We start from the raw sequence: 12207 nt of genomic DNA on the forward strand, positions 1-12207 counted from the left end.
TGGTGGCCCCAGGCTGTGGTGTCACCTCTGCTGTCCCGAGGTGAAGAAATGGCCCCAGTTCTCTCTGCAGGTCATTAGTGGGCAGGATTTAACAGGCTCACAAACTACATCTTGTCCTCTGCAAGAGGAAATACAGACTGCTGAAAACTAACTGCTTGGTCTGAGGTAACAGAAAAAGAGATTCCATAACCAGGAAAATGAGACCTGAGAGTTCTCTGCATAAAAACCCAGAAAAGGGTTTGTGCAGTTCTCTGCTGCTCTGAATTACAATTACACTCACACTGCAGAAAGTTTGGGTTAAGACCTATTGCAAAACAACTGCTACACAAAAGAGAAAGAGACAATCATTGTTCCAACTCTGCTCATTAAAGAAATTCAGAGACAAACCCCAGTCTTTTATCCCAGGCAGTGCTAGAAGGCAACTGTACATTGCAAATGAGACACAATCATTCCTAAAAAACCAAACCCCCCTGCAAGTAGAAAGTCAGTCCCGAAATTCCAAAGTCTTTCCCTGCTTACCTTTTTACAGGCAGGTCAAATTTTTGGAAGTAGTTTCTCAAAGCAACTCAGACATTCCACGTTAACTCTCGTGCTGCAATAAACAGCTGCAAAACTCCCTGATTTACTTCCCGGCTTGGTGTGCATGCTGAAGCCCAGAAGAAATCCCACGCAGGGAAAAAAATTAAGGAAAAACACCCCCAAAACTCAAAGGAGAAGCAACTCAGCCCTCGGGTAAAGCACAAAAAAAGTTCCACAGGGAAGCAGAAAGGAAATCCAGTGACAAGTAAAAGTTTGGATAAGAAAGAGGGAAGGCAGGCGTGCTCCCCTTGCCTGGAGTCCTGGCTGAAGGTGCCTCTCCAGCAGAATCCACGGAGGCTCCCGGCTCCTCGGAGCAGATGGTATTCACACATTATTCCCGAACAGCAGCATTCCCCAGTCCAATCAGGAGGCAGCACTCAAAAGCCAAGTGCTTCCCAGACTCTGTTACAGTTTTCAATAGCTATAGCACAAGATGAATGACTCAGAAAATGAATAAGCAGGGAAAATAAAACCTGCCCCTCTCCTCGGCAGAGGCACAGGCAGGCGGGTCAGCAGCCCTCAGTGTGCTCAGCACTGGGTTCAACTTGAATGCACCTGCTTTTTTCCCTGAGTCCTAAATGCTGATTACTTTTTCTGTGCCTTGAATTTGTCTGATCAGCTTCATCTTGGGTTAAAAGTTACAATAATTAAACCTTCTTTTTTTTTTTTCAGTCTTAAAACAACAATGATTTGTAAGAGTCAAAACAAAGGATGAACTGTGTGTGTGCTCTTCCAGACAACTCAGACAAACCCCTCATGCCATCTCCTGCTGAATACATCAATATGTATTTCGAAGATTAAGGCCTGACTTTACAGACCCTGTTGCAAATGATATGAAATAGATTAATACATCCTCTGGTTTTGCCTGAAGTTTACCAGCAAACTTTAAATGACAATAAAACAAGTATCTCTAAGAATATATGAAATAAAAATGACTACCAACTTTCAGGGAAAATATAACCATTATCCAAAAACTGGCCAAACTGAACTGGAAACTACTTCCAACTGCTCTGTGCAGCTTCCAAACCACCCCATCCAGAGGGCACTTCTAAATACAACTCCTCAGCTCAATGCCTGGTCGTTCTGACAGCTGCAACCCAATAATAAAGGATGATCTGCTGAACAAAGCAAGCTACTCATGGAAACACGCACAGCACCCGGGCTCTCCCTGGAATACCGTGGTGCACTCCTGAGCTTTCCACAGCACGCTGGAATTCTCTCCAGCTCTGTAGCAGAAGGGATTGTGAGGAGGTTGTGCTGTGCTTGGTGCTCCTGCCCCAGCTCTGCTGCACCACAGACTCTGCTTTTATTGCTGCTGCTCAGGGTGAACCCAGCAAAGCTGGACACAGGCAAGTGGGATCACTTACATCACTGAAACTATTTGGGGTGAGAAACATTCCCCCAGGTCCCCCCGGACATTTTCAGATCTTTGTCTCTGGCTGTAAATTGATCCTTTGCATTCCTGTCTGACACATGGACTGTGAAAAACTCTTCAGGGATATTCTCCCTGCCAGGAGAAAGGCTCTAACAGCACTTCTGCAAACACAGGGCCAGTCGGAGAGACAATAAAATTTTGTGAACTCTGGACTAACTTTTACTATTATTATTTTGTCTTTTTTTTTCTTTTTCTTCATTCTGGACCAAATAAGAGAATGCTATTTGCATTTTACTTTCCTATTTTCAAACACCAAGTGTCAGGGTTTCTCCCTAGGACTCAGAGCAGGACCCACATCCAAAGGCATCGTTCTGCTCCATCAGCTAGGCCCTGCCCACCCAACACTAAGCAAACAAACCCACACAAGCAGCTCCAGCACAAAGAACAAGGGCTCGTGTTGTAACATCTGCCACAGCTGCCCACCAACCTCCAGCTGCAGCTAGAGAAGTGTTTAAAGGTGTAAAACAAAACTAGAGGCATTTCTAGATCTGCTAGGAAAACAAACATTTTCTGAAGCCTCATTTTGGCAGGTATTTTCTGATCCCTGCACTAAGCTCCATAGCAGCCAAAATCATTTTGACAACTGACTCACTGAGCAAGGCATATGCTGGGTCTCTGAGCCTCTACCAGCAGGAGGAATGCTCTGCAATTACAGCATTTCCTTGTGCTGGTTCCTTGGAGATGCTCGGAGAGGAATCACATCTAAATCCAAACATGATCCCCATAATGCTCCAAGTGCCTGGATAACCTCGTGTATGTCCCAAGGAACCTCCCGGGCAAATGCCCCGTCTAGATGTCAAAGAACATTGGCTCAGGGTAAGCAGCTCTTTATTCTGTACATCCATCCCTAGGGTGGATTTGTTAGCCAGGGATGGGAGACATCAGCACCCATCCATCTCTCTGGACAGCACCAGTAGAGGAGGCTCCTGGCCAACAGCTGAGATTCATCCATGGCATCCCAACAACCCTTGGCTGAAGGGCTCAGAAACGCCACTGGGTCAAAATGTGGGGCTCAGATCTCATTAACAAGGGACACTTCCTTCTGGGCTCCTCCAGCGCCTTTCAGCTGCTACCAGAGTCTCATTAATTTAAAAGCTTTTCACCTACAAACACCTCAATACATCAAATGTATGCTTGGAACTCCTCCTCATTTCTGCTCCCAGGAAATCCCTTGCCTGTGCACTCTTCCATCCCATCCAGTTATGCTGAATTCACCTTCCAGCTATGGCTGATGTAGAAAGTTCTGAGGGAGACTGGCAGTGCTGTGTGGAAGAGATGGATCTGGGAGGATCCCTCACAACACTCTGAAGTTCCTCTCTTTTAGGAGGAATATAAAGAGGCCTTGAATTTGCCTGACTATGAAAAGATCCTTTTCTATAATTCCAAAGAACAAAGAGAGGACTGCGACTGTTTCCAGCACCTCCAAGTATGGATGGTTACATTCCATTTGTTGAATGTTCCTTCAAGATTCCATCTGGGTGGTTCTCCCTTGTTAAATGCCCATAATCCAATGGGATGCTCATTTACTGACTGCTCTGCCCTCTTCTACTGATTTCAGCAGGGACTGAGAGGAAGCCACTGCATGCAGTGGTTGTTTCCAACTCAATTTCCAACCTGGAAATTGCAGAATGCATCTACAAATCATTATGCAGTAATCTGCTGAATCCTTGATCTCCCATTCCTCTGGAGCTTTCCCACTCATCTCTGCTACCACACATAACCTACCAAAAAATTCTGTATTCCCGGCCCTTGCTTCTGCTTTCCTCTCTATCAGATGTGATTTTTAATGCACGCCAAGGTGTCATTGAGGCCAGGATGTCATTACTGCCCTCAAACAGTGCCTGAAGAATCTCAATTACCAACAGCAGACAAAGTTCAAGCCTGGCTGCCATCCAAGTAGTTCACCTGGTTCAATGTGTACGTCAGAGACTGAAAAAAATATGCTGTAATTATTGTGTTATTAAAGCACAATGGTTTAATTTTATTTCTTTGTGGCACAAAATCTGCATCTGTGATTCACACCTATTGTGTAGGGAATATAATTCCACTGAAACCAGTAGATGGGATCTGGTCTAGAAGGTTGTTCAAAAAGTCTAATAAAAATCTTGTGTTCTTTAAGGATTAACAACCAAATCACAAAGAAATATTGTCAGGACACGGAAAAGAATAAACTCAGAGGTGGTTCCAGTGCTGACAAGAGCTGTACAAACTGAGATCTGAGCAATTAGAAGACACAAAGAATACATAATTCATAGATATTTTGTACTCAAGAGTTTGCACACAAATAAAACATAAATCTTCAGCAGCTTGCAGAAAGCTGCTGAGCTGTCTTTTATTCATGGAGCAGCAAGTGGCTATAGTACAAAAGAGAAATCCATAGCTCTGATATGTCATCCCTCCGAAATGGGTAATTTAGGGTTATGGTTTTGGAATCAGCACATTCTTCAGCAAGTTTCTTCCAAGATTTATTTTTTTTTCCTGAAAAGAAGTAAATCCATACCACTACATTAAAAAGAACACTTCAAAAATCAGAGCTGTGAGCCACCACAAAATGACAATAATCTTTCTCTACACGCCTGTATTCCAGAGAATGGAAAGAAAAGAATGGGTGGGGGAGAAGGACAAAATAACGTGGTGTTGTTTTAATGATTTTAAAAATCCATATGAGAACCTGTAAGTTTCTGTGAGCCTTTATCCCACGTAGAGGAGAAAAGTTACAGAACTCCCTGCACGAATCTCCAAATGAAGAGCAGCCTGTCAGGCTGTGTTCAAGGCAGTCAAGCACTGCAGCTCCCTGGAGAGTCACAGAGAAAAATCCAGTAACCACTGCACCCACAGGTGATGCAAAACCCACAGGTTTTATTCCTCTTACGTCAAGGCAACCAACACAGCTTAAATCTCATTTCAGGGCCCCACATAAATGAGTGGTGATTCCCTGCTCCAGCTACAAGCAATAATAAATCTATGAGGCATCTCCACGAAAAGTTGGCAACTTAATTTGATTAGGAAAAAAACCCCCTGTGCTAAGAAATGAGACACAGCTTCCAAGTCTTGAATATTCCACCAACATCCTGTGAGCTGAATTCATGCACGTTAGTAAGCAAATGGAAGGGCTGCAGGAGGCAAAAAAAGCAACTCTCAAGTACATTATCGCCACAAATTCTTCAGAACAGCTTTTTCTGTCATTAATCATCTCTTGATTGTGCTGGCACTGAGCAACACAGAAGGAAGTGAGGCTGAATTTTAAGGTAGATGGTTAACGTACGTGGACTCTCAGGTAGAGCAAAAATTAAAGAATGGACTTCATTTGGCTGGCAGAAAAGGGGCTTTGATTTGGTATTCTTGAAGGTAAAAAGGCACTTTTACAGCAAGCACAGGAGTTTTAAGTCATGGTCACTCCTCAGGGCATTAAGACTTGTCACATGAGCAGCCCACTTGGATAAACACAACTGTTCCCAGCACGTCCAGAGCTGCTGGATATCCAAGGGACCAAGGAGCTGCTTCCAGAACAAGGGAACGTTCTCAAGGGGCAAATCTTCCTGAACAGCACTCTTGCTGGCTGATTTCTGAGAACTTTCTGTTTACTGAATTCATGCAAAATAATGCCTGGGATCTCAGAACAGCAGCTGAGTCCCTCAGTCCTGCAGTGCCACAGTTCCAGCAGCAGCACGAGGGAGGAATTGACCTTCTGATCAATAAATGGTTCAACCCATTTGTTTACAATGAGATAGTTTAAATCAAAGTAATTTAAACAAACTGAAAGGAAGATGGGGATTTACATAGTTAGGAAGGGGAAGCAGTGAAGTTTTTTCCCAGATCCTTGGTACCAGCAGTGCTTGCTTATCTCTCATTTCCTACCTTATGAACCTTCCCAGTGTTTGCTGACTTATTCAAATATTTTGTAGGAAAACGAAGTTTCTACACAATGTGACAGAAAATACTTTAGATGCCTGTAAGAGAAGAATGAGAACCTATGTATCTTAAATTATGTATTCTAAATTCAGTGAGGAATTTAACATATTAAAGAAAATAAAGTTAAACTTGTATTTCCCTCAGAGCCCAGACACTCTCTTTGACTCCTAAAGGCCAGATTCTAACATTGGCATGGGCAAGAACACCTGCTTACATATTTGTTAATATCAGCTCAAACTATGCATGCACGTCTCTGAAAATCCTAAAACTTCCTGCTGTAAAGAAAATGAGATTTAATTCTGTGTCTCAGTGGTCTAAGAGGAGGTATGAGACATGAGAAGTAGATGCTGTTCTTTTAGAGATGAATTAATATAACTACATATGAAATAGAATAGAAAAGAGAAATAAGAAGTGTGAGACTTCCCTCTCAATATTTTCATACAAATATCATAATTTGAAACACCACTGAAATCTGCCCTTGATTATTTTAAATTCTATTTCAGTAGGGCACAGAGCCCCAAGTAAAGCAATGCTGCCCACTTATATCTGCCCAGTCAATTGTTCACATAGTTTAAATGTTACTTCATTCCCTTAACCACATTCTTTCCACACAGTTTTAGGTCTCTGTGATATTAACACTGCAGTTGTGTCAGACTTGAAGCTCTGTTTATCAGCAGAGAATATGCTGTGGGAAATCCATAACTACTTCTTGAACAATATTTATGTAGGAAGTGGAATATTTAGTGGATTTCAAGCTGTATTCAGAATATACTGAATGCATATTAAACAGTTGAGAATCAATTTATTCCAAAAATCACCATCTGAAATTGTTTTCATAAACACGAATACTTTGTTGTCCTCAGTGCAGCCAATTCTCTCCACTATCAGAGAAATAAGACTTGCAAACAACTTTTCCCCTCAATTTATGCTTTTTTGTGTGCTTTCCAATAGACTGGATAGCAGAACATCAGCATGTGGAATACGATAAATCCATGGAATAGCTGCATTTTTAACCATGGACTTTAATTCCAGGGTGAATTTATGTGATCCTTGGCTAAATATATCCTCCTAAGTAAATTACTCATGCATCTGCCTGTAGGAAAGCTTTCTGCAGATAAAGAATCTGTTCCTAAATGCTACATCTGACAGCACATACGGCACAAAGTTCCGTTCTTTTCTCTGTGGCAAAAAGCCCCCCAAGCTGAAAAAGGTGGAATGCACAGGTCCCTCTTCCCTCTGCACAGACAGCTCAGGAGACAGGTTAATTCTGCCTGCTTCCTGCTCCTTCCAGTAGAATAAATATCTCAATGTATCAGTCTACTACATGTTTGTCTCCAGATCCTGTAAACAGAGGGATTTCTAAGCTCTTGGGAAGCACATTCTCACATTCATTTCCACTTATCCATGCAGAAGACAGTACAAACACATGCCTACCCCTGTGCCTTTAGCAGGATGGGTAACTCAGACACTCTCATTATCCTTTTTTTCCCCTCTCTCTTCTATGTTTCCTACTTCTTACCATTGGAGTTGTCCTGGTCCAAAGGATTATCTGGTTCCATTACTTCAAATAAAAGCATCCAACATGCAGTTCTCCATGCAGCAGAGGCATAAAAACACAGCAGTTGCCTAAGCTGATTCACCTGATTTATGAATTAGTGCAGCATCCATAAGAGGCTGTGTTTCTTCTTTTGTATTACATCTGGCTCCTTTTCCCACTCGATGGCTGGGTATTACAGCATGCAGGCCTTTTTCCAGCATCCTCTTAATGCATTATATTTAAAGTAGCAGCAACCTTTTTCTCCCATCCCCCAGACTAAGTTACAGCAGTAACTAGGCTGAGCTGGCAGCAAGCGCAGCTCATTCAGAACAGGACCTGCAAGCGTTCTCCGAGTCGTGGTGCTGCATAAAGAGGATGATTGATACAGTAAAAAGTAAGTGGGCTTTGACACAGCACGGGATGCACTGCACAAAATCCCACCAAAACTAGGCAGAGGTCCTGAGGGTTTGGGGAATGCCTCGCTGAAACCAACAGTCTGCACCCCCTCATGCATAAACACAAATTATGTCCTGTTCCCTCCTCCTCCCCCTCCCCGCTCCAATCTTTTATAACCCTGGATCTCCTCCAGCAATAGTCTGTTCCTGCACTCAGTTTATAATAAACTCTGCCATTCCCCCGTGTCCCTCGGGCTGGCATGGAGAGGAAGGAGGCTGTTTGCAGAATGAATAGCCCAGCCCGTGCCTGACTGGGCAGCAGCTCCGGGACTCTGTGCCGGGCACTTGGAGCTTGCTGCAGCAGCAGCCTTTGGCTGGGGACCTTGTCCTGCATTTCCCTGCTCTGCCAAGCCAGGGCTGCTGCTAGGCTGGCGTTGGAAACGCTCCTGCAAAGGAGCTGAAGGACGAGCCCCAGCTTGGCCGGACTCGGGTGGTAAATGACACCAGAGTCTCCACAGAGCCCGTATCAGCTGACAGCCAGATCGCAGCACTGCAAGGCAGGTCACCTTCACTCTGCTCCTTGGGTCTGCCACTACCTCCTCGACACCTCTCGTAATTCACAACTGCTCCCTGTGCCTCAATCTTCTGTGACAGTGACATCGAAATGTATCTTATGCCACAGGAAAGGAGCTGAAAGCTCCCAGCTTTACATGCTTTGAACTTCTTGGATAAATGCTACAGTACAAGGGGCTGAGGAAGAAGACTCCACCACCTGGCTAAGACATAAAAATTTCATTTTCTCTGAAGACAAGTCCACAAAATAACAGAAAAATATGTCAAAGTGCAACTCTAAACCAAGCTGTGCCTCCAAAAGGTAGATTCATATTGCTGTTACAACAGTCCTGAACTAATTCTTCAAATCTAGCTTTCAGGATCAATTTTACCTTGAACCCACAATTCAAACTCTTTCCTCCACACTCCAGCTAAGGCATTAAGACATACCTTGTTTCAAAAGAATGCTTTTCACAGAATCCAAGGCAAGAATCGCTCTAAGCACCTAGAGCAGCCTGAGTGCATTTTGGGGTTGCCGTGGCTGGTGGCAGAGCACTGAGGCAGGCAGGGGTTGCTATTTCGGGCCCGGGGTCCCGCTCCTGCCTCAGCAGCTCCCCCTTCCCGGAGCCAGGGAAGCGGCTCCGGAGCTCCCGCTGCCGCCGGGGGCTCCGGGCTGTGGGCGGACAAATGAATGGCTGGCTGAAGGCAGAAAACACCGAGCTCTGCCTGGAGGAATTAACAGCAGCCTGACAGGACTCTGCGGTAATTGTGCCTTGCAAACCCATTTTAGCACTGTTCCTGAGGGCTAGGCCATATTAATAGAAGAAAGACTCATTTCCATCTATTTGTTTTAAGTATTGCACAGTCTATAGCCTGTTAAATACTGTTCTGAGATCTCTGCCCTGGGGGAAATTACAGTGCTGCAAACCCTCCATTCTCCCCCCTCGCACCCTACGCTCCCGATGTTCTTTACAACTTCAATACTTCTCCCACTCACTGACAAACAAAAAAACCTCCCTCTTTCCACCTTCCCCACAAAAACACCTACTCGGTGACTGCAGGCACACGGCACAGCCTGTCAGCAGTGCTCCACCTGCTCTGGGTCGTGTCCACGGGCCAGGAGCAGTGCCTGATGGAAAAAGGTGTCTTAACTTCTGACTGGCACGTTGCATCCCTCCAGGCTGTCAGAAATGGGTATGGAAAGGATTTGGAGACCTTTGGGGGGTGAGGAGGCCTGAGCAGGTATCATCTGCCTGTTCTGTACCCCAGGATGTGGGGATATACAAACACAGGCTGTGACTCACTGACTCCTCGATCACAAGGGACTAAAAATGCCTGGAGAATCAGGACTGCCGACATAAAGGAACCCATAGTTCTGCAAGGAACATCTGAGTCAAGACAAATTATAGACAGAGAAACAATTTGTATTCTGCCATGAAACAGATGCTGCATATACATAATAGAGACAATTTAGAGCCAGAAAAGAATAAACACCTGTGAAGTCTTTCCTTGTGGAGAGTCAGAAATAATCCAGGAATACTACGCATAGCTAAGATCAACAAATCAAGATAGGAAAGTGAAAAGTAATAGTTATTTAGACCTCAATGATTTTTTGTGACAACCAATTTGATTTTAATGACATCCAAATGATTGGCTAATCTCTAGTTACCGACCTAGTAAAAATTAATTCTTAATGTCTAAGTCAGAATGATGTCAATATTTTGGCTAAGTCTCTTCACGATTCCTAACAATTGAGCAATTGTCATACCTTCTTTGTTTGAGCTCAGCTCGCGCAGTGAGGCAAAGGAGCTCATGCCATGACTGTGAAAAATAAGGGACAGTTGGAAGACCAGGGCTTTGATCACTTGGGATTTTAATTGCTCAGGCACTGAAAGGAAAACTGCAGAAGTGAAGAGGAAAATGATTTTCAGACAAATGGCTGGATGGTCAGAGGCTGTGCTAGACCAAATCCTAGGAAATGAGCCAAGCGCACTGAACTAATGAGTGTGGAAAGAGAAGTCCTGCGAGCATGTTCTCTGCAATACCCATGAGGTTAAGTGGAACACAAAACGGAGAGTTTTGGAAAGCTGACTCTTCAAGGAAGGAATTTAGAAATTGTTGGATGGAAATGGAAATTAAATGTCTTCTGTTACTATCTAATCAGAGCATCTCTTCATTCCCCTCAATAGCTGGTTTGGAGACAGAAAAAGAACTTCTATCTAATTGCCTAATGGCTGCATGATGTTTGCTTCAGCATCTTTTACGTCCCAGGCTCCAGTCGTGCTCAATATGTCAGACTGCACTGGAGGAATTGGGAGCCGCTACTTCCTAACTCCTATGTCTTTTCCTAACAGATGGAATCATCACTCACACTGGCATTTATTTTACACCGTAACATGAAATTGTAAACAAGAAAGATGACCCTTGCTTCTGGTTTGCTGTAAAGCTTGGGAAAAATCACCTCATCTCTCTTTAATCAGCCCCACAGATCAGCACTGAATCTTTATCATGAAGTAATTGTTTATTTCCAGATTAAGCAATACAGTCTAAGTTTGCAGTGTAATGCGGTGATATAACTGGTCTTGAATTTATTTCAGGGGAAAGGGTTTCCTTTGTAGGCCTGTTTGGACCAGGTTTCCCCACTTCATGCATAGTAGCAATAGAACACAGCCAGCAGAGTCTATAAAAAGCCTGTTTTCTGTCCTAGCAGGTGCTTACAAGATCTATAGGGAAAAGTAAGTAGAAATACTGTACAAACAAGTACAGCCAAGAAACACTGTGAGAACAACTCTCCATTCTTCAAAATAATATTCCATTCATCCAGAAGAAAACTCATCCTCCTCAGTGGTGTCCCACTATGGGAGAAACCAAATTGGGACTTGTTGATCTTAAAGGTCTTTTCCACCCTCAGTGACTCTACAAGGAGCCATGAGAGCCCTTGAGGCTGGCTCTGCAGGAAGGAGTGAGGGCAGTTCCAGCTGCCTTTCCCCGGGAGCAGAGCGGCTCCGTTCCCTGGCGGCTGGAGGCGGCTGTTGGGAGGCAGCAAAGGCCCAGCGTGGTGCCCCTTCTGCTGCCACCTCCCAGCCCTTCCCGGAACACAAATTCCCATGTAAGAGGGAGCAATCAATGCCTGTGGGTTGAAAAGGCAGCGAGGCACAGACCTGCTTAACAAAACCCTTTGCCAAGGTTACCGGGGGTGTTGTCAAAGCCTCTTCTTTTGTGAGGGCTGAATAACAATTCATACCCAGTAACCAGCTTCAGTTTTTTTGGCTTTACCTGGCACATTTTCAAAGTTGCTGCTCATGGCTGGGGCTGTTCCCATTGAGATGCAGCTTATCTTGCCCTGGACAGCAAGTGCAGGGATCATCTGACTCCAGAAGTTCATGCCAAAGCCCTTTTGTGCTGCTTTGCTGCTTGAGCTGAACTACAGCTCTTAGAAATGTGCTTGAATATGTCACAGACACAAATGGAAATGATGCAGCCTTGGTTACTTCATACTGGGGGGAAGAATTTCATTTAGAGAAGTTAAATATTACTGGGATCTTCAGGAGACCCCAGTTGCAGAGCAGCCCCAGCTATGAAAATTCTATCTGTGCAAATGCTCCTGGTATTAAGTCAGCAGGCTTTTATCTTAATTTTCAGAAGAAGGTGATGCTCTAATCACACATCTGAGGCGGTAACTTTTCATCCAGAACTCAGCAAAGCTCCACCACACGGAAAAAGCATGTGCAAAAAAAAAGGTGTAATGATTAAATGGAGTGTGAAAGGCTGCAAGATCAGTGTTGGAGAAAGAGGCA

The 12207-nt window shown here is 44.2% G+C and overlaps 1 protein-coding gene and 1 long non-coding RNA gene across 4 annotated transcripts in view; one reads left to right on the plus strand and one right to left on the minus strand.

Moving 5' to 3' along the window:
* The window catches only part of DAB2IP (DAB2 interacting protein), a 161994-nt gene extending 154071 nt beyond the window's left edge, over positions 1-7923 (minus strand). The window contains exons 1-2 of one of the 3 annotated variants that reach the window (XM_068210934.1): positions 2607-2757; positions 520-1000 (exon numbers count right to left, since the gene is read on the minus strand). Coding sequence is in view for 2 of the 3 variants with exons in the window: in XM_068210929.1 (XP_068067030.1) it covers positions 7567-7684 (118 nt within the window). In the remaining variant the exon portion in view is untranslated. Of the gene's footprint in view, positions 1-519; positions 1001-2606; positions 2758-7445 lie in introns of those variants that run through there. The other 2 variants (XM_068210929.1, XM_068210932.1) reach the window with 2 other exon arrangements.
* Positions 2835-3998, plus strand: LOC137486064 (uncharacterized). The gene is made up of 2 exons (XR_011005567.1): positions 2835-3440; positions 3573-3998. It is a non-coding gene; the product is annotated as an uncharacterized lncRNA (long non-coding RNA).
* Positions 7924-12207: the final 4284 nt, after the last annotated feature.

Source organism: Anomalospiza imberbis, chromosome 21 (assembly GCF_031753505.1).
Source record: "Anomalospiza imberbis isolate Cuckoo-Finch-1a 21T00152 chromosome 21, ASM3175350v1, whole genome shotgun sequence".
NCBI classification, from domain to species: Eukaryota; Metazoa; Chordata; class Aves; order Passeriformes; family Viduidae; genus Anomalospiza; species Anomalospiza imberbis.